Source organism: Nycticebus coucang, chromosome 24 (assembly GCF_027406575.1).
Source record: "Nycticebus coucang isolate mNycCou1 chromosome 24, mNycCou1.pri, whole genome shotgun sequence".
Lineage (NCBI taxonomy): Eukaryota > Metazoa > Chordata > Mammalia > Primates > Lorisidae > Nycticebus > Nycticebus coucang.
In genome coordinates this window covers 19153353-19174963 of record NC_069803.1, presented here as the reverse complement: position 1 = coordinate 19174963, position 21611 = coordinate 19153353, and the positions used below count along the sequence as shown (strand labels likewise).

The 21611-nt window shown below is 41.6% G+C and overlaps 1 protein-coding gene across 2 annotated transcripts in view; it reads left to right on the top strand.

Moving 5' to 3' along the window:
• Positions 1-6938, top strand: part of FGL1 (fibrinogen like 1) — a 28511-nt gene extending 21573 nt beyond the window's left edge. For both annotated transcript variants that reach the window (XM_053578625.1, XM_053578626.1), the window contains exons 6-8: positions 699-787; positions 966-1153; positions 6586-6938. In XM_053578625.1, the coding sequence (XP_053434600.1) occupies positions 699-787; positions 966-1153; positions 6586-6745 (437 nt within the window). In that variant the 3' untranslated portion in view covers positions 6746-6938. The remainder of the gene's footprint in view (positions 1-698; positions 788-965; positions 1154-6585) is intronic.
• The last annotated feature ends 14673 nt before the right edge of the window (positions 6939-21611 follow it).

Here is a 21611-nt window from a genome sequence, read left to right as displayed (position 1 = left end):
TTATTATTATTATTATTATAAATAATATTATTATTTATATCTTAATATAAATCATTAATATTAATATTATTATAATAATATTATAATTATAATAATAATATTATTATTATTTATATTTAAATAATATTATTTAGTATTATTTTTTTTTTTGTAGAGACAAAGTCTCACTTTATGGCCCTCTGTAGAGTGCCGTGGCCTCACACAGCTCACAGCAACCTCCAACTCCTGGGCTTCAGTGATTCTCTTGCCTCAGCCTCCCGAGTAGCTGGGACTACAGGCGCCCGCCACAATGCCTGGCTATTTTTTGTTTGCAGTTCGGCGGGGGCTGGGTTTTAATCCGCCACCCTCGGTATATGGGGCCGGCGCCTTACCGACTGAGCCACAGGCGCCGGCCGTCCAGATTTCTTAATCTAAGAACTCATTTTTTTTCTAGTGCTCTTTATCAAGGACAGTGCATTAGCTTTTCCTGTGATAGATCCAGTAGGAATGTTTTACCTTTAATTCATTTTTTTCAAGTAAATTACACAATAGAATATTCATGTTATAAATACAGTGGTGTCACCTTTAATTCTTTGAAAACTGATTCTTGGCAGAAGGAAATGGAAGGAGGAAAATAGAGCTGTAAGTTATTTCCAAGCGTTTAATGTCATGTCACACATTTTAAAAATTACAGTTTCTTGTTGCTGTTTTCCCCCTAGATGACTACAATTTAAAAATCGACCTTGCAGATTTTGAAAAAAATAGCCGTTATGCACAATATAAAAATTTCAAAGTGGGAGATGAAAAGGTATGAAAATTCTCCAATAAGTAAGACCAAAAATTAATGCTTAAAATACGCAATATAGCCCTGAAGTCAGGGGAAATAAAAATGTACCATGCCAAATACCTGTTGTTTTTTTAAAATGAAATAAACATGTTTTTTCCATAGTAACCACTGATAGTGGAACTTGTCTCTTTTCCTTTAGAATTTCTATGAGTTGAATATCGGGGAATATTCTGGAACTGCTGGAGACTCCTTGGCAGGGAAGTTTCATCCTGAGGTGCAGTGGTGGGCGAGTCACCAAAGAATGAAGTTCAGCACGTGGGACAGAGACCATGACAATTATGAGGGAAACTGTGCGGAGGAAGATCGGTCTGGCTGGTGGTTTAACAGGTTTGGCACTTTATGAACACAGTGGCAATGGCATGGATGAGATCTCACTAATGAGCATTAATTATATGATGTAACTCTGATCTTTATTTATAATACTAGTATTACTTAACCATCCTTGTTAGAGTTCTTCAACACTGAAGCATTTTTGAGGATTTGTTCATAGTGTACATTAGTGGAGTTTAAAAGCCCTGCCATAAAAGCAAATCAAATTGGGCAGCGCCTGTGGCTCAGTGAGTAGAGTCCCGGCCCCATATACCAAGGGTGGCAAGTTCGAATCCGTCCCTGGCCAAACTGCAACAAAAAAACAGCCGGGCATTGTGGCGGGCGTGTGTAGTCCCAGCTACTCAAGAGGCTGAGGCAAGAGATTAGCCTAAACCCAGGAGTTGGAGGTTGCTGTGAGCTGTGATGTCACAGCACTCCACTGAGGGCCATAAAGTGAGATTCTGTCTCTAAAATAAAATAAAAATAAAAGTAAATCAGATTATTGCTTTTACAAACATTGTTCCCTTATTTTTTTTTCTTTTTTTTTTTTTTGAGACAGAGTCTCATTATGTCGCCCTCGGTAGAGTGCTGTGGCATCACAGTTAACAGCAACCTCAAACTCTTGGGCTTAACGATCCTCTTGCCTCAGCCTCCCGAGTACCTGGGACTACAGGCACCTGCCACAACGCCCAGCTATTTGTTATTGTTGCAGTCGTCATTGTTGTTTAGCTGACCCTGGCCAGATTCGAACCTGCTAGTCTCAGAGTATGAGAGTGGCTGGCATGGAAACCACTTTGCTATGGGCGCTGAGCCTGTTTCCTTGTTTTCAGACTGAGGTATGGATGAATAGAAGTAGAAGGCAGCAAATTGACTCAAAGAAATAGCACATATGGGGGTGGCGCCTGTGGCTCAGTGAGTAGGGCGCCGGCCCCGTATGCCGAGGGTGGTGGGTTCAAACCCAGCCCCGGCCAAACTGCAACAACAACAACAAAAAAAGAAATAGCATATATCGATAGGAAAAATATTTGTGGCAGAGTGGCGGCTGTGGCTCAGTCGGTAAGGCGCCGGCCCCATATACCGAGGGTGATGGGTTCAAACCCGGCCCCGGCCAAACTGCAACCAAAAAATAGCCGGGCATTGTGGCGGGCGCCTGTAGTCCCAGCTACTTGGGAGGCTGAGGCAAGAGAATCGCTTAAGCCCAGGAGTTGGAGGTTGCTGTGAGCTGTGTGAGGCCACGGCACTCTACCAAGAGCCATAAAGTGAGACTCTGTCTCTACGAAAAAATATATATATATATCTGTGGCAGCCTAATAATCAGCTCATTCCTTTGCCTCCTGTGTAACAGTCACAAAATAGCCATTGTTTCTGCTGTATTTTATCTCTTTAGTACTGTTTTGCTTTTACCGGGTTTTTATTAAGTAATTCATCAAATCCAGGCCTATCCTAATGCAGAACCTTCCTTCACAATATTCCTGAAACCTAATTCTACACTCAGATGGAATAATGTTACTTTATCAGCAAATTCAGTCATTTCTGATTATACAAAGGCTTTTCTTTGGGGGACCTGAACCTGACTGCCCAGGCTTTTTCCTCAGTAGCAGTAGAGAAATTACCATTCCTTGCTGGTATAATTCTCCAAGCCCTGGATGAGACGGTATTTACCGTATTCCTCAGTATTTTCTCTTCTCTAGGCCAAATATTCCTGATTCCTTTCACTATTCTTTACCTTAGTTGGTTTCCAGACAGCTCTACTTGTTGTAATCACACATTTAAGAAAGGCATGGATTGGGTGGCGCTTGTGGCTCAAGGAGTAGGGTGCCAGTCCCATATACCGAGGGTGATGGGTTCAAACCCAGCCCCGGCCAAAAAAAAAATAGAAAGGCATGGACAGTTTGTATAGAGAGTCTTCCTAAAAAATGTCCAGTGGTCCTGCTATGTCTGCAAAGCAGGTGGCTCAAACTGTTAGACCATGTATGAGCTTTGAGGGTCTTCTTTCCTCTTGAGAAGACAGGGGTTGCCTCAAGATATCTGGACATTAGCTGGGTGCCCATAGCTCGATGGTTAGAGCGCCTGCCCCGAGCACTGAGGGTGATGGGTTCGAACCTGGCCAGGGCCTGCTTAAAGAAAAAAAAAAAATCTGGTCAATTAAAGTTTCTATTATAGAGTCTTTGGTGAGTACTTCAGGAGTGCCAGGCTTTCCATGAAATTGAGGACAATCCAAATTTTAACAATTTAAATTTAACAATCCAAATTTTAACTTTCTTTTAAGCATTTTCGATCATTTTAGAATTTTCTTTCTTATTGAATGGACGTATACCAGACAGGCGTTAATTTTCCTTCAAATGATGACATCCCTCGTTATGAACATGAGTGTGATATGCTGATTTTAGAAATTCAATGTACACGCATTTAGCTTCAGATAGGGTGGCGTGCCAGGTGAAAAAATTACAGTAATCCTCCCTTAGCCTAGGTTTTGCTTTCCAAGATTTCAGTAGCCCAAAAATATTAAATGGACTATTCAGAGGAAAAAAATTCGTGAGTTTTAAATTGCACACTGTTCTGGGTACTTACACTATTAACTCTGTTCTGCCCCGGAAGTGGATCATCCCTTTGTCCAGCGTCATTGTAAAACCCACCTGCCTGAGTGTCACCTAGTAACCTTCTTGGTTATCTTATCAGCTGCTTGTGTACTGTAGTGCTTGTGTTCAAATCTCATCCCCCCCTTTTTTTTTTATTTTGGTTGCAGCTGTCATCATTGTTGTTTAGCAGGCTGTGGCCGGGCTCAAACCCTCTAGCCTCGGTGTGTGTGGCTGGTGCCCTATTCACGGAGCTACAGGCACCAAGGCCAAATCTCCCTTATTTGACTTAATAATAGCCCCAAAACACAAAATAGTGATGCTGTTATATTGTTATCATTTTTTCCTTTTTATTATGATAATTGTTATCTCTTACTTTAATTTATCTGTGATAAATTAAACTTTATTATAGATATGTATGTATAGGAAAAAACATAGCATGTGTGTGTGTGTGTGTGTAGAGTTCAGTACTAGTCACAATTCTGGACATCAACTGGGGGTCTTAAAACATACCCTCCAAGGATAAGGGAGATTATTATTTTATTTATTTATTTGTTTGTTTGTTTTTAGAGACAGAATCTCACTTGGGCACCCTCAGTAGAGTGCTGTGGTGTCACAGCTCACAGCTACTTCACACTCTTAGGCTCAAGCAATCCTTTTGCCTCAGCCTCCCTCGTAGCTGGGACTGGAGGCACCCACCACAATGCCCGGTTATTTTTTAGAGACAGGGGTCTTTCTCTTGCTCAGGCCTGTCTTGAACCTGTGAGCTCAGGCAATCCACTCACCTCAGCCTCCCAAGTGCTTGTAATGTTGGATTTTGAACTGAATTCCATGTTCAGGAATAATCACTAACCTCAAGTTCAAGACCATGTGCTTTATCCAGTTGACTGGCTTGTGTGGCACTGCCACACCATTAATGTGGGCAAAGCAATGATTTATCTGACTTTAAAGATACGAGTTCAGGGAGAACAAAGAAAGGCCATTCAGTGGCTGGCGTCCCCCAAGGAGCCTACCTTATCCTTGGAGTCAAAGGAGAAGATAAGGCTGTATAGTCAGAAAATCAGAAAAGCTGGAGAGAAGGTAGATTGTTCCAGAAACTTGGTGCTACTTCTACCATGCCTGCTACTACTGCCGTTTGACTTTATCATCCTCTTCCTTCCTCCTTACTTTTGATTTTTTTCTGTGCCATAGTTCTAATTTACATGAAAATTCATAATTATTCCCCATCTATAAGATGTTCTTTTTCCACAAAGCAAGCCCTACGCTAAGCACTGCTGTGTGCTGTGCTTGTTGGAGTAGCATCTCATGTGAGTTCACCAGCTACTTCTTTTTTTTTTTTGAGATAGTCTCTTTATGTCACTCTCGGTAGAGTGCCGTGGCGTCACAGCTCACAGCAACCTCTAACTCTTGGGCTTAAGCGATTCTCTTGCCTCAGCTCCCAAGTAGCTGGGACTGCAGGCGCCCGCCACAACACCCGGCTATTTTCTTGGTTGTAGTTGTCATTGTTGTTTTGCAGGCCCAGGCTGGGTTCAAACCTGCCAGCTCCAGTGTATGTGTCTGGCACCCTAGCCACTGAGCTACAGGCACCGAGCCATACCAGCTACTTCTTCACCCAGGGAAAAACCAAAACAAAACACTAATCTGATAAGAGAGCCAAGCTAGCCACTTAATGGATAAATTATATGCTTTTTTGATTCAGTAATGTGGTTTCTTTGAATGGATGTCAGAACTATTTCTTGTGAATGTTCTCTTTATATCTTAAATCTTTTCATTAAGTTTATCAATAAAGAAATCTACACACAACACAGAAAATTATCATATACATGCCAAGGACAAAATTCACAAACTCCAAAGGAGGAAAAGGATCACTTTTAAATTGATATCCTCTAACCAACTTATCTAGATTGGTGCAACGTATGTAAAACATTAACTCACAACTCAGACAAGTGATTATTTGGTTGATGGCTGGGAAAACTTTCAATGATGGTTTAAGTTTCATTTGCTTGCATTTGAGATTAAAATAATTGATATCCCAGCAATTTAACAAAGGGCATGGAGGAAGCTTGAATTATGAAAGCCACGTCTCGGCAGCAGATTGATGAACATGTAAGTGCAAATTATCCAGGGCAGCCGGCGGGAGGGCACCTTGTACACACCTGGCTTTGTTAACACACACCTTAGTCTGGCTAAGTACAAAGTCAACACTGTTCTGAATCAGGAAATTGCAAGCCTGGAGGTTACAAGGACGTATTTTTTATTTTTTTATTCTTTATTTTATTTATTTATTTATTTATTTATTTATTTATTTATTTTGAGATAGAGTCTCACTATGTTGCCCTCAGTAGAGTGCTGCAGCGCCACAACTCACAGCAACCTCAAACTTTTGGGCTTAAGCGATTCTCTTGCATCAGCCTCCCAAGTAGCTGGGACTACAGGCACCCACCACAACGCCCGGCTATTTTTTGTTGCAGTTGTCATTGTTTAGCTGGCCTGGGCTGGGTTCGAACCCAGCACCCTTGGTGTATGTGGCTGGCACCATAACCACTGTGCTATGGGTGCCGAGCCTACAAGGATGTGTTTTTGTTTGCTCGTCTTTACCTTTTTATTTAAAGGCCTTTAAGAACTGAAATGCTTATTTTATAATGCACTGCGAGCGGCCTGGGATGTATCCTCAGACTAGTTATGGCACCAAATCCCACCAGTTTAAAATAGCCAGAAATTTCTCAGCTTTTGAAAACTAATAAAAATGTACTAGTCTCCAGAATAGGAGCATTCATAGTTTAAAAGGTTTTATCATTTGTTAGCAAAATAAGAGGGTTTGTGACTGGTTTTTCCCTAGTCTGATTGCTTCTTTCTTTCTTTTCCTCCCACTAGATGTCACTCCGCAAACCTGAATGGTTTTTACTACAGTGGCCCCTACACAGCCGACACGGACAATGGGATCGTCTGGTACACCTGGCATGGGTGGTGGTATTCATTGAAATCTGTGGTTATGAAAATCAGACCAAATGATTTTATTGCAAATATTGTTTAATTGTCCCTGTTGGGCCTTTATTTCTGCAATTCATCTTGGTTTAAAATGATTTGAAAATAGCAAATCAGACCCATGAATAATGGCCATTGTTGTGTGTACCACTTTTCATTCTTCTTACTTGCCTGTATGAGTTAATGTACTTAAGCACAGCAGATATGCAATATTTGCCAAATAAAGGTAGATGATGTTAATATGTATTGAATTCCTATATGCAAATGGCTATGACAAGAGTTTATGCTGCACAAAAATAAAAAGCATAGAATATACGTCATGACTTAGGAGCTACGAGGAAAAATACATAATAAATTCAACCTGAAGGCAATTGACAAAATCCAGCAAATAATGGATTGAAATCGACTCTCCAGACAATAAATATTATGTGTTAGGGTTAACTTAGGTCTCAGAGCTGAAACTCTAGCACAATCAGGATCCCAGTCATAATAAAACACTACGTTTATGTAGGTTTTACACTTCTTTCACGGGCTTCAATTTAATTCTTATGCCAATCCTGGGAGGTATTATAATCTCTGTTTAAGAGAGCTGAGAATTTGTGGATCTGAGTTTGGGGGACTGCCCAAAGTCACAAAGTTAGTAAGTAGGGGAACAAGTACTCAAATCCAAGTCTTGTGATGCTAAATCACATGTTTTGCCACCATCCTTCAGCTTCTTCTGGAAGAACTTGGATTGGGGCAGAGTAGGAAGTGAGAGTGAAAGGAAAAGCCTCAGCAAAGTCAAGACATGATAGTTCAAAAATGGTTCATTGGCCATGGCCATCTGCATTTCAGGCACGGAGGATGCAGTTCAAGCCCACAAGGAGCTTAGTGGATGTAAATAACTTAGCGGATATAATAAATAAAATATAATTAACTTTATAATCTGATAAGTATGAAGTAAAATAACCCTTTTTGACTTGAGATCTTTTAACTGTGTGGGGAGATCACTGCAGATAGAAGGAACTGCCTGAATAAAGTACACAAAACAGGGAAGCAGCCAGATGCGGTGGCTCAGGCCTGTAATCCCAGCACTCTGAGAGGCCGAGGCAGGTGGATTGCCTGAGCTCACCAGTTTGAGATCAGCCTGAGCAAGAGTGAGACCATGTGTCAAAATATAGCTGGGCAGAATGCGGTGGCTCTCTGGGAGGCAAAGGTGGGTGGATTGCCTGAGATCACAAGTTCGAGACCAGCCTGAGCCAGAGCAAGACCTTGTCTTTAAAAATAGCTGGACATTGTTGTGGGCGCCTGCAGTCCCAGCTACTCAGGAGGCTGAGACAAGAGAATCTCTTGAGCCCAAGAGTTTGAGGTTGCTGTGAGCTATGATGCCATAGCACTCTACCCAGGGCGACAAGAGAGACTCTGTCTCAGGCTCACGCCTATAATCCTAGCAGTCTGGGAGGCCACGGTGGGTGGATTGCTTGAGCTCACGAGTTGGAGATCGGCCTGAGCAAAAGCAAGACCCTGTCTCTACTAAGAATGGAAAAACTGAGGCAAGAGGATTGCTTGAGCCCAAGAGTTGGAGGTTGCTGTGAGCCATGATGCCACAGCACTCTACCCAGGTGACAGCTTGAGACTGTCTCAAAAACAAAAAAAAAAGATATTAAGGTTACTTATACTTTATCCTCTAAACCAGTGTTTCCCAAACCATGCTTCTCAAACTTCAATATCCTACAAATCATCTGAAGATGTTGAAGTGTAAATTCTTATTCTTGGGTGTGGTCTAACATTCTGCTTTTCTAACAAGTTTCCACACGATGCAGCTATTGCTGATCTGAGAATCACACTTAAAAAAGCAAGGGTGTGGGGAACCAAAGTTCTATGAGATATTAGTAATTAGTGCATAAGAAAAGGACCTCTTAATCAAATACGTTTAGACGATAACATTAAACAAAATTCGACAGATTTCTTCTCTTAAGAATTCCTTGAGTCGTTAAAAATGTCCTTGTGCATTCTGAAGTTCCAAGAGGGGCAGATAGTATGCAGCATTTGTATATCCAGCTAAGACTGTGTTCAGCTGCAAAGTATAAATCACAAGATTACGGAAGCCCAAATAAATAGGGATTTATTTATCCGTCTTGCAGTAACAACTCAGGAGATAGGCGGTTGCGGTCCTGGGTTCGGGGCTCTTTGGCCTGGAGGCTGAGCCTGCAATTCAGTTAGCTCTTCCTTCAATAGCTGTGATCTTTTGTGGTCCTTATGATCTTCACAAGGTTTTTGCCGCAGTCGCTGCTTTGAAACCATGTTTAAAAGCAGTAAAAAAGATAGGGTCAGCAGACTGCAGTGTCATATTGGCAAGAATCTTGTCATATGTTCACTCCATCCGGAAATAAGATCAGGAAAGAGGTTTAATTTTACAATCTCTATAGAATGCGCAGGTGAAGGAGAAGTGCTTACCTTGGTTCATTTTTTTTTTTGTAGAGACAGAATTTCACTTTATGGCCCTCGGTAGAGTACCGTGGCATCACACAGCTCACAGCAATCTCCAACTCCTGGGCTTAGGCGATTCTCTTGCCTCAGCCTCCCGAGCAGCTGGGACTACAGGTGCCCGCCACAACGCCCGGCTATTTTTTGTTGCAATTTGGCCGGGCGGGGCTGGGTTTGAATCCGCCACCCTCGGTATATGGGGCCAGCGCCCTGCTCACTGAGCCACAGGCGTCGCCCTTGTTTTTGTTTTTTAATGTGGTCTCATGGGAACCATGTTCCATAGAACACACTTTGGGAAGCAATCAGGGAGCAGCAGTGACAATTTTAAATATGGGTATTACTTGCTCAACTAGTAGGCTGAAGAACTCACACAATCAGGAGATCAAAAGAAAAACTTTTTTTTTTTTGAGACAGAATCACACTTGGTCACCCTCTGCAGAGTGACGTAATGTTGTGGCCAGTGCCTGTAGTCCCAGTTACATGGGACGCTGAGGCAGAAGGATCCCTTGAGCCCGAGAGTTTGAGGTGGTTGTAATCTATGATGCCACAGCACTCTACTGAGGGTAACAAAGTGAGACGCTATCTCAAATATATATATATATATATATATGCTTTTCTTTCTTTCGTTTTTTTTTTTTTTGTAGAGACAGAGTCTCACTTTATGGCCCTCGGTAGAGTGCCGTGGCCTCACACAGCTCACAGCAACCTCCAGCTCCTGGGCTTAAGCGATTCTCTTGCCTCAGCCTCCCGAGTAGCTGGGACTACAGGCACCCGCCACAATGCCCGGCTATTTTTTGGTTGCAGTTCGGCCAGGGCCGGGTTTGAACCCGCCACCCTCGGCATATAGGGCCGGTGCCTTACTGACTAAGCCATAGGCGCCGCCCTATGTATATGCTTTTCTTTTTAAAAAAGATATCCAGTCCAATAGAAAATACATAAATTTATCACATGCCTATTATGTTACAAACATAGCACTAAGCATTGTAAATACAGTTTGTGTAAATGTGGTTTGCCTTTAACTAACTCACAGACTATATGGGAGATGTTCCTGTTTTTCTTTGTTTTGAGACAGGGTCTCTATGTTGCCCTCAGTAGAGTGTTGAACCATCACAGCTCGCAGCAACCTCAAACTCTTGGGCTTAAGCGATTCTCTTGCCTCAGCCTCCCAAGTAGCTGAGCTGGGACTATAGGCACCCGCTACAACACCTGGCTACTTTTGTTGTTGTTATAGTTTTTTTGTTTTGTTTTGTTTTCTTTTTTTTTGTAGAGACAGAGTCTCACTTTATCACCCTTGGTAGAGTGCCGTGGCGCCACACAGCTCACAGCAACCTCCAACTCCTGGGCTTAGGCGATTCTCTTGCCTCAGCTTCCCTGTAGCCGGGACTACAGGCGCCTGCCACACTCCTGGCTATTTTTTGTTGTTGCATTTTGGGCGGGGCCGCGTTTGAACCTGCTACCCTAGGTATATGGGGCTGGCGCCCTACTCACTGAGCCACAGGCTCCGCCCTGTTGTTGTAGTTGTTTAGCTGTTTGTTTAGCTGGCCCAGGTCAGGTTCAAACCCGCCACTCTTGATGTATGTGGCTGGCACCGTAACCATATGCATTGAGCCGGATGTTCCTGTTTATGAAACACAGTTTATAGAATAATACTGAGACTATTATAAGCTCAACACATCACTGCAATCAAGGATTGCTATTATAAAATCATGGGAAAATAGGTTTACCCTACTTATGTTGTTTTTAAAGGGTAAATATCCTTTCACCTTTGATTCATTCTTTTCTAAGGGGTTCAAAACAGATTTCCAAATTATGAGTTCTAACCCCATCATATACATGTTCCTTAACATGCGTGCGCACACACACACACATACGAGCTTGGTTTTGAGAAGTCCTAATGGCTGTGGTTTAGAGTAAGACCACAGTTTCTGGTTCTGAATGCATGGCTTGTCTGCATTTATTCCTTCCTTCCTTCCTTCCTTCCTTCCTTCCTTCCTTCCTTCCTTCCTTCCTTCCTTCCTTCCTTCCTTCCTTCCTTCCTTCCTTCTTGCCTTTCTTCCTTGTTTCCTCTCTTCCTTCCTTTCTTTCTTTCACAGGGTCTCACTATGTCACCCTCGGTAGAATACAGTGGCAAAACAGCTCACAGCAACCTCAAACTCTTGGGCTTAAGCAATTCTCTTGCTTCAGCCTCCCAAGTAGCTGGGACTACAGGCCCCCACCACAACACCCGGCTGTTTTTTTGTTGCCATTGTCATTGTTGTTTAGCTGGCCCGGGATGGCCGGATTCGAACCCGCCAGCCTCGGAATATGTGGCTGGCACTGTAGCTACTGTGGAGCCCATTCATTTCTTTTTATTGCATACCTGAACACAATGCAGAAGAATCCTATCTTGGGTATTCATTGTCCCAAAAGGCTGTATTATTTGTTCAGTACATAGCAATCATCAAACACTATAGAAAAAGTTGATACAATAGAAATAAAAACTAATATAAAAATAATTTTAGATGGAGGCTTAATTATGGTTTTTCCAATTACCAGGCTTTAGAGACTACTGTATCGCCAAAAATTAGAGTTGTTCTCATTACTTTTAGGTTTTTTAATTGCTTTTTGCTTCTTTACTAAATATTTTTTGTTACTTTTTAGGGTTTTTTAATAAAATAAAATGGTCTAGGCTCAGCACCCGTAGCTCAGGGAGTAGGGTGCCGGCTGCATACACCAAGACTGGCAGGTTCAAGCCCAGCCTGGGCCTGCTAAACAACAATGACAACTGCAACAACAACAAAAAAAAGAAATAGCCGGGTGTCGTGGTGGGCACCTGTAGTCACAGCTACTTGGGAGGCTGAGGCAAGAGAATCGCTTAAGCCCAAGAGTTTGAGGTTGCTGTGAGCTGTGACGCCACAGTACTCTACTGAGGGCACATGAAATAAAATTCCAGCTCAGATGATACTAAAATATTTTTAGGTGCTGAACATCAGAATTCAGAGGCCCCAAAATGACTTGAACTTGGAGTGATCACTTTTCCAAAACTCAGTTTTCTCTTCTGTCAAGTGTGGGCATTAAAACTGGCTTGAAAAACTCATGGAAATTAAACAGAGTAATATGTGGTGAAAAAGCATCTAGCACTAACTCTGGCAAAATAGTAGGTGATATTGAATCTGGAGAGAAAAAAATAAAATTATAATTAATAAAGCATATTTTTTAATTAAATCATAGTTGTGTACATTAATGCAATTATAGGGTACAATGTGCTAGTTTTAGATACAATTTGAAATATTTTCATCACACTGGTTAACATAGCCTTCCTGGCATTTTCTTAGTTATTGTGTTAAGACATTTATATCCTACATTTAGTAAGTTTCACATGTACCCTTGTAAGATGCACCGCAGGTGTGGTCCCACCGATTAGCCTCCCTCCACACATCCTCCCTCTTCCCCTCCCCTCCCTATCCCTTTTCCATAAAGCATATAATTAATATGTCCATGAGACCAAATATTTATCTCACCATCTGAATTCAAAACTTTCGAGATCAGCAGAAGCTGCTGTAGAGTAAAATAGAAGTAATGTGACCATCACATCCATTTATATTTGAATACATGTGTTTTCCTGACTTCTGATATTTGGGGACTGATCGTGTGTGTGTGATACAGGACACCACTTACAGTGGCATGAAATTGGACTCCAGGAATTCAACAACTAAGTTTGCTCTGCTCAAGTTTTTTCATTTCTTGAAGAGTTTCCTAAATCTAACCTAACTGCCCTAATACCAGATGGCTGCTATGTAATAGCATTTATTTTTTCACCTTTCCATGCTTTATTTTTGTCTTTTAGATTTTTCAGAACTTTTCTAAATTCTCAAAATCATTTTAAAAAATTATTGAAAACTCTATTGATCTCTATTGATTATCCCTGATTCTGAAGCACTGTGCCTTTAATTATCAACTTCCAGTAACATCGCTGGCAGTTAGGCTGTAAGAAAGGTCTCTGGTTCCCCCACCTTCTTTCCTAAAACATAAAAATTCTAGGACTTGAGAATCTGCAAAATAAACTTCTTAGTGAAATTATTGTTACCATAATTTCTACCCACGTAGATATCTAGGTTAAAAGTAATAGTTTATAATACATTTTCATGTAACAGCAAACTTTTCTTTTGAAAATTTAAATTAATTTTTAAATCAACAAATAATTCTTCATATTGATGGGGTACATAGTAATGTTTCTATATGTATTACATTTATATATATAAATAATGTACAGTGATTGGATAAATGTAATCAGCACATCTACCATCTCAATCCTTTATTATTTCTTTTTGTTGAGAACATTCATTAACTTCCTTCTAAAAAGATTTTCTTAAAGACAAATCTCAAAGCTGATGTCATTTGTTTGATCATGTATTTTACCAAACTATGTTCTGGAGACTGTAAGATTCTAGAGGAATATTTTCTGCCAAAGCAATTAACAAATACATGTTAGCACAGGTAATTTTTTTTTTTTTTAAGTCAAAAAAAACCCCGGGGCTGGGTTTGAACCCACCACCTCCGGCATATGGGGCTGGCGCCCTATGTAATAACATTTTTTAAGTTTATTTTTTATCTCACAATAAAATATTCCAGTAGAAAAAATTTTAATACAAAGATGTTTTAAAAGCAAGGGGAAAAAGAATGTTAGTCATCAACCAGAGCTAAATAAACCGTGTTACTATTTTGGGATGACTTTTTGGTTTTGTTTTTCTTTTGCTTGGTTAATCATAGTCAGGAAATCCCATTTAATGTAGAATTTAAGTTTTCTTTCTTTACATACTATAGTATTATGATCTAACTAGGTCCTCAAATTATTTTTCTACACAATTTTTGAAGTTTCTATGAAATTTAATGATATGGGGCAGCGCCTGTGGCTCAGTCGGTAAGGCGCCGGCCCCATATACCGAGGGTGGCGGGTTCAAACCCGGCCCCGGCCAAACTGCAACCAAAAAATAGCCGGGCGTTGTGGCGGGCGCCTGTAGTCCCACTACTCGGGAGGCTGAGGCAAGAGAATCGCTTAAGCCCAGAAGTTGTAGGTTGCTGTGAGCTGTGTCAGGCCACGGCACTCTACAGAGGGCCATAAAGTAAGACTCTGTCTCTACAAAAAAAAAAAAAAAATCTGATTATATTTAAAAAAAAAAAAAAAAAAGAAATTTAATGATATGGTTATTCCCATAAATTTTGACCATTGAAAAATCTTTGTTTTTTTTTTTAAATATTTAGGCTATTTCTAATTGTGTGTTATAACAAATGCTGTAATGAATATATATTTTTTTGTTTGTTTGTTTTTTTGTAGAGACAGAGTCTCACTTTATGGCCCTCGGTAGAGTGCTATGGTATCACATAGCTCACAGCAACCTCCAACTCCTGGGCTTAAGCGATTCCCTTGCCTCAGCCTCCCAAGTAGCTGGGACTACAGGCGCCCACCACAACGCCCAGCTATTTTTTGGTTGCAGTTCAGCCGGGGCCGGGTTTGAACCCGCCACCCTCGGTATATGGGGCCGGCGCCTTACCGACTGAGCCACAGGTGCCACCCATGAATATATTTTTACACAGAGGATTTATTTGTTTTTTAAAAATTATTTTCTAAGATAAACTTGCAGAAGTAGAATTGCTGAATTTCATGCCGAAAGTTGTCAGTTAGACTTTCTCCAGCAGAATAAGGAAGTGAGGTTTTGCTGTAAAAGTATCCTCATCCCAAGTGTGTGAGGGTTGGTGTTTTCAATTAAGAATTTTTTTGGGGGGAGTGGCGCGTGTGGCTCAGTGGGTAGGGCGCCGGCCCCATATACTGAGGGTGGCAGGTTCAAACCCGGCCCCAGCCAAACTGCAACAAAAAATAGCCAGGCGTTGTGGCGGGCGCCTATAGTCCCAGCTACTCAGGAGGCTAAGGCAAGAGAATCACCTAAGCCCAGGAGTTGGAGGTTGCTGTGAGCTGTGACACTACACGCTCTAAAAAAATAATAAAAAAAAAGAATTATTTTTTAAAATCCTCCATCATTTTAAGCTTTATTAACTATCACTCTAATGAATCTAATATTTTACTCTTCTGAATAACCACAAGCAAATTCTTTTATCCTTTAGAGAAACAAGCTATTAGTTCAATTACTTAACAAACTTATTCAGCTCTACTGTGTGTTTGGGGCTCAGTGAGGTCATAGTGATATAATGATAAACGAAATAGGGTTCCTGCCCTCAAAGAACTAACAGGTCTAGTTGGGGAGAAAGACAAGTAAAAACATAGGCAGTTATGGGTGGCACCTGTGTCTCAAAGGAGTGGGGCACCGACCCCATATACCGGACGTGGAGGATTCAAGCCCAGTCCCGGCCAAAACTGCAAAAATAAATAAGTAAATACATAAAAATTTGAAAAAAGATTATTAAAAACATAGGCAGTTATTCTATACCAAATGACAAACAAGATAATTTTGCATTTAATTATTACAGAAGAAGATTAGAATCAGGCTATTTGGAGTTTATCTTTTATCTTTGCCATTTTTTTAAGGTGGCAAATTACTTTCTATCTCTTGATTCTTCTTACCCATAAAATATGAATAATAGAACTATTGTATGACAGTGTTGTGAGGATTAAAAGAGATAAGACGCTAGACATCTGATAAGTACTCCAGAAGTATTTGCCATGATGCTGAGAATGGTAAAGGATAAGAAATAAACGAGAAAAGTGGAAATGATAGATCAGAGTGCTGTGTGACCTCCACTAAGAGTTGAAAGTGTGAGATGAGAGTAGGCAACCCAGGAAGTGAATTATTAATATAAGTCAAGGTAAACTGTGTCTTCTACAGGGCTCAGCAGTACAAGGTTTACTGGTTTAAACCTTCAATGTTGAAACTCAAAACTTAAATATTGAAACCTGGTTTAGAGATGACCTGGTCCAGTGGTCAGGGATCAGGGATGACTTAGATTCTTTTTTTTAATTTTTTTGAGATGGAGTCTCATTCTGTTGCCCAGGCTAGAGTGCCGTGGCATCAGCCTAGTTCACAGCAACCTCAAACTCCTGGGCTCAAGTGATCCTCTGTCTCAGCTACCTTAGTAGCTGGGACTACAGGCACCCACCATCATGCCAGGCTAATTTTTTCTGTTTTTAGTACAGATGGGGTCTTGCTCTTGCTCAGGCTGGTCTCAAACTCCTGAGCTCCAGGGATCCTCCTGCCTTGGCTCCCAGAGTGCTAGGATTATAGCGGTGAACCATGGCGCCCAGCCAAACGACAACATTCTTTGGGGTTATTACAGGGAGTAGGAAAATCTTTCCCTTTTTCTTTTCATTCAAAACAGCTCAGTTTTTATCTATGTTATACATTTTGATTCCACATAACACTTTGTAATTTATTGATTTGGGGCGAATAAAAGGAAAATTTTTTATCTCTAAAAGAAAGCATAGCCCTCTTCTTCATTTTATAGATCAAGAAAATTTATGGGCTCAGCGCCTGTGGCTCAAGCGGCTAAGGCACCAGCTACATACACCTGAGCTGGCAGGTTCAAATCCAGCCTGGGCCCGCCAAACACCAATGATGGCTGCAACCAAAAAACAGCCGGGTGTTGTGGCAGGCACCTGTAGTCCCAGCTACTTGGGAGGCGGAGGCAGGAGAATCGCTTGAGCCCAGGAGTTGGAGGTTGCTGTGAGCCGTGATGCCATGGCACTCTACCCAGGGCGACTGCTTGAGGCTCTGTCTCAAAAAAAAAAAAAAGAAAATTTCTGCATTTTGAGATGACAGGAATTTCTGGGGATGGATTTTCTCACTCTCTTGGCTCAGATCAGTTTACAAGCAAGGTGGTACCCTGTGTTCTAAGGAATGTCAGCCCTTCATCTGGAGGTCGGCCTTAAAAAGCACATACGGCCAGTAAAACAACGCTCTACGGTGGGCAAGCCCAAGACAAGCTTCAGCCTTTCCAAGAGGATAAAAGGAAATTAAACATTCAGTCATAACAAGCTGACTGAGTTTCAGGGAGAAAATGACACAGGGTATTGTCTCCCTGACTTCTGGAGTGTTGGCACCGTTTCTAGTTTCCAGGCCTTTCTAATTATAGACATGCTGTGTAACGCCGCTTCCACCTGCATCCGTAAGAATAACAATATTCAGCACTTAACATTATCAAAGACCTTGCCAGCCTGAACTAATTAATTCATGTAATTCCAACCATCTGGGACAGATAGTATTATTATGCAGGTTTTATAGACACAAAAAAACTTCAAAAGAGATTTCTCCAAGGTCAGACCGTAATTGGAATGGGGGCAATGGAGGATATCTTAGAAGAACTTGATTTTTAAGTTCATCAGAAGATGACAACCTTATAGAGAACTTTTTAGGTTTGGGGGTAATTTGATTTTTTTTCTCAGGTGCTAAATAGCCCTTTGTTGGATCCTAGCTCATGGTTTGGTTTCTGCTCTGCCTTCTTCCCCACAAAGAATGATTAAGCCCCCAAGAATTACCACGAACATCATGATTGTTTGGAATGCAGGTAATTTGGGAGCTCTTAAAGGTGGCTAACAGATGCCAGCTGTTTCATCTTTTTTACCGTCCTTTATTACCCCTACCATATCTCTTTTCAGTTGAGTGATAGTAGAACACAGAGCTCTTGATCTGTAAAGTGAAACCTTAGAAAACTCAGCTAGTGATAAAGCCCTTCTCTGTCCTTTTCTGGTGACCAACGCATTGAGATTCTTAGGAATCACATATTCCTCAAAGAAAAAGTCCTTTATAGAGAATACTAGATTTTTTAATCCCTAGCTTTTTAAAAAAGATTAAAAATAGCCCATATTTCCCTAGTTCCAAGAAAGTTAAATTTAAAACAATAGGTAAGTAGCTCCCAGGTGGAAAATCACCGTTCCCTGTCAACTTTCGTCTTATACTAATAGTTGTGGTTTAAAGAGGCTTATGTCCTCATGTGTTTGCTCATGTTGAAAAGGCAGGACAGGGCGCTGCCTGTGGTTCAGTGGGTAGGGTTGCCGGCCCCATTTACCAAGGACGGCAGGTTCAAACCCAGCCCTGGCCAAACTGCAACAAAAAATAGCTGGGTGTTGTGGCGGCTGTCTGTAGTCCCAGCTACTCGGGAGGCTGAGGCAAGAGATCACCTAAGCCCAGGAGTTGGAGTTTCCTGTGAGCTGTGAAACCACGTACTCTACCCAGGGCAACAGGGTGGGACTCTGTCTCAAAAAAAAAAAAAAAACTGAGGCAAGAGGATCTCTTGAGCCCAAGAGTTGGAGGTTGCTATGAGCTATGATGCTACAGCACTCTACCCAGGGCTACAGCCTGAGACCTTGACTCAAAAAAAAAAAAAAAAAGAAAGAAAGAAAAAGGCAGGAAAACATATATTTCTTTAAATAATTATTTTCCCTTTTTTTTTTTTTTTTTTTTTGTGGTTTTTGGCCAGGGCTGGATTTGAACCAGCCACCTCTGGCATATGGGACAGGCGCCCTACTCCTTGAGCCACAGGCGCCACCCTAAATAATTATTTTCCAAAGACTCAAAAGCTGATAAACTTGTATATAAGCTAGGATTATGCAAAAGAAATGAGTGGCCATTTAAAATGAAACTTTAACAAGAGCTCTGTGCTGCCTCCGAGATTAGTCAGCATAGGAAAAGTAAAATTCTGAACATTTTCAGAATATGTAAGGAATTTGGTGAATATGATTAAGACCTTTTTCTAATATGGATCTTTTGCATCTAGTTTTAAAGGACATCTGTATATTGTTTGTATGTGAGTCACCGTGTGGTGGAGTGAGTAACTCAGAGGAACTATGAGTTTTATTCTCAAGGCTGTTTCTAATATCAGGCTTTAGGCCTGCACCACTTCATTTTTAACAAGTTCCATAAATAAATCTGATTAACTCCAAAGTTTCCAGATTCTTTTCTTAATTATTTTATTTTATTCTATTTTATTTTTATTTTTTTTTTAGAGACAGGGTCTCACTATGTCACCCTGGGTAGAGTGCCATGGCATCACAGCTCACAGCAACCTCCAGCTCTTGGGCTTAGGCAATTCTCTTGCCTCAGCTTCCTGAGTAGCTGGGACTACAGGCACCTGCCACAACAGCTTTTTTTTGTTGCTGGCTTTCTTTTGTTGCTGTTTGGCCGGGACCAGGTTCGAACCCGCCACCCTTGGTATGTGGGGCCAGCGCCCTACCCACTGAGCCACAGGCACCGCCCCAAGTTTCTGGATTCTTGATGTCATCCCTTCTTCTTCTTTTTTTTTTTTTTTGAGACAGTCTCACTATGTTGCCCTGGATAGAGTGCTATGGCATTACAGCTCACAGTAGCCTCAAACTCTTGGGCTTAAGTGATTCTCTTGCCTCAGCCTCCCAAGTAGCTGGGACTACAGGCACCCGCCACAATGCCCGGCTATTTTTTTGTTGTAGTTGTCATTGTTTTTTAGCAGGCCTGGGCCAGGTTCGAACCCATCAGCCCTGGTGTATGTGGCCAGCGCCCTAACCACTGAGCTATGGGCCGAGCCACCATCCCTTAATATTCTTTTCCATCAGAGATGCTGAGCAGTTTTGACATCTTAGTTTGGATTCAACAACCATTTTCCTGGACAAGACTAAAAGTGATGAAAGTTTAAGTGAGAAGTTTGGATCTATATTTTCATGGTTTTCTGCAACAGCAAGAAAACAGAAATTTGTCCAGGCACAGTAGCTCAGGCCTATAATCTTAGCACTTTGGGAGGCCAAGTTAGAAAGATCGCTTAAGCCCAGGAGTCAGAGACCAGCCTGGGCAATAACAAGACTCTGTCTCTACAAAATATAGAAAAACTAGCCAGGCATGGTAGCCTTGAGCAATAGCAAGACTCTGTCTCTGCAAAATGTAGAAAAATTAGCCAGGCGTGGTGGCACACACCTGTAGTCCTGGCTACTCTGGAAGATGAGGCAGGAGGATGGCTGGAGCCAGAGAGTCCAAGTCTGCAGTGGGCTACAGTGACATCACTGCACTCTACCCCAGGTGATAAAGCAAGACCCTATCTCAAAAACGAAACAAAACAAAACAAAAAGAAAACAGCAATTCAATTATGATTACAGGCTACAGATGGTTATCAGCTGTGCTCCCTAAATTCTTCAGCAGCCTGTTGAGTATCAGTTACCCGGAACCAAGACGCTTAGACAGATGGTAAGTTCCCCACATTCATTCCTCCAGTCAGCAAACCCCTGGACTACCTGCCAAGGGGCCTGAATGCCAGCTGTTTTATAATTTAGTAAAAAATCAATCCCTGGAGCTCTTTGATCATTTGAATTTTTTCATAGAAAAATATTTATCAATGGGCGGCACCTGTGGCTCAGTGAGTAGGGTGCCGGCCCCATATACCGAGGGTGGCCGGTTCAAACCCAGCCCCAGCCAAACTGCAACCAAAAAATAGCCAGGCGTTGTGGTGGGCGTCTATAGTCCCAGCTGCTCAGGAGGCTGAGGCAGGAGAATCGCGTAAGCCCAAGAGTTAGAGGTTGCTGTGAGTCGTGTGACGCCACGGCACTCTACCCGAGGGCCGTACAGTGAGACTCTGTCTCTACCAAAAAAAAAAAAAGAAAGAAAAATATTTATCAAAGCTCAGGTTAGGGTGACATTTTACTTTCTTTATTCCATCTTCACCAGCGTCTGAAACTTCCTGAAAGAGTCTATTGAGAGACTTAAACTTTTCCATGCTGGACTCAGGCCCAGAGCAAAAAAAAAAAAAAAAACTCTTAAAATGTGAGGCAATGTGTTTGGTTATTTTCAGTTACTTTTTTTGCCTCCTTCCGAAAATAAAACTTGCCAAAACATGGAGTCTTTAATTCCAAGATCTGACAAGTCTTCCATTAAGAATACTTTCTGGCCCAGAGAGGATTTTAAAATACACAAATATTTAAAACTAAATATTTGTATATTTTACCTGAAATAAATATTTTGTTTCATTTTCCTGAAGTATCAGAGGGAAAAAAATATAAGAAGCCTTTCTCTGTGTGAGGAGGGGATTTTACAAATTGGTTGATCCCCACAAGTTCCAGCAGTGCTTGGGCAGGAAGACATACTTATTAGCTGTGTCCAGCCTTGGTGTTTATGAGTTTGGCATGGAAGGAAGGGTGCCAGACCCAAGGACCTTTGCAGGGTGGCTGTGACCTCTGTTCTGTCATCTTGGTAAGACACTGTGGCTATTGTTTGCACGGTCGGCTGCAGTTACGCCTCTTCTCCCTCTGTGCACAATGGGGTCTCTTAGAGTGACAATCTTTATCTAATTGCTGACTGGCAGCCTCATGGGTGCCCCTTCTGCTTCCCAGGTGGGATTTCACAATAAATTTACAGCACACCTTTGCTTTCCATGCAAAGCTATGGTTGCAAAGGATGCCTCCCATAGACGACTTTCCTCACCAATCAAATCCGAGGTGAATCTAGGCTTCTTTCTCTTCTTTCTTCCCTAACCTGCCACCCCGTGCACTTGAACTCTGTCAACCT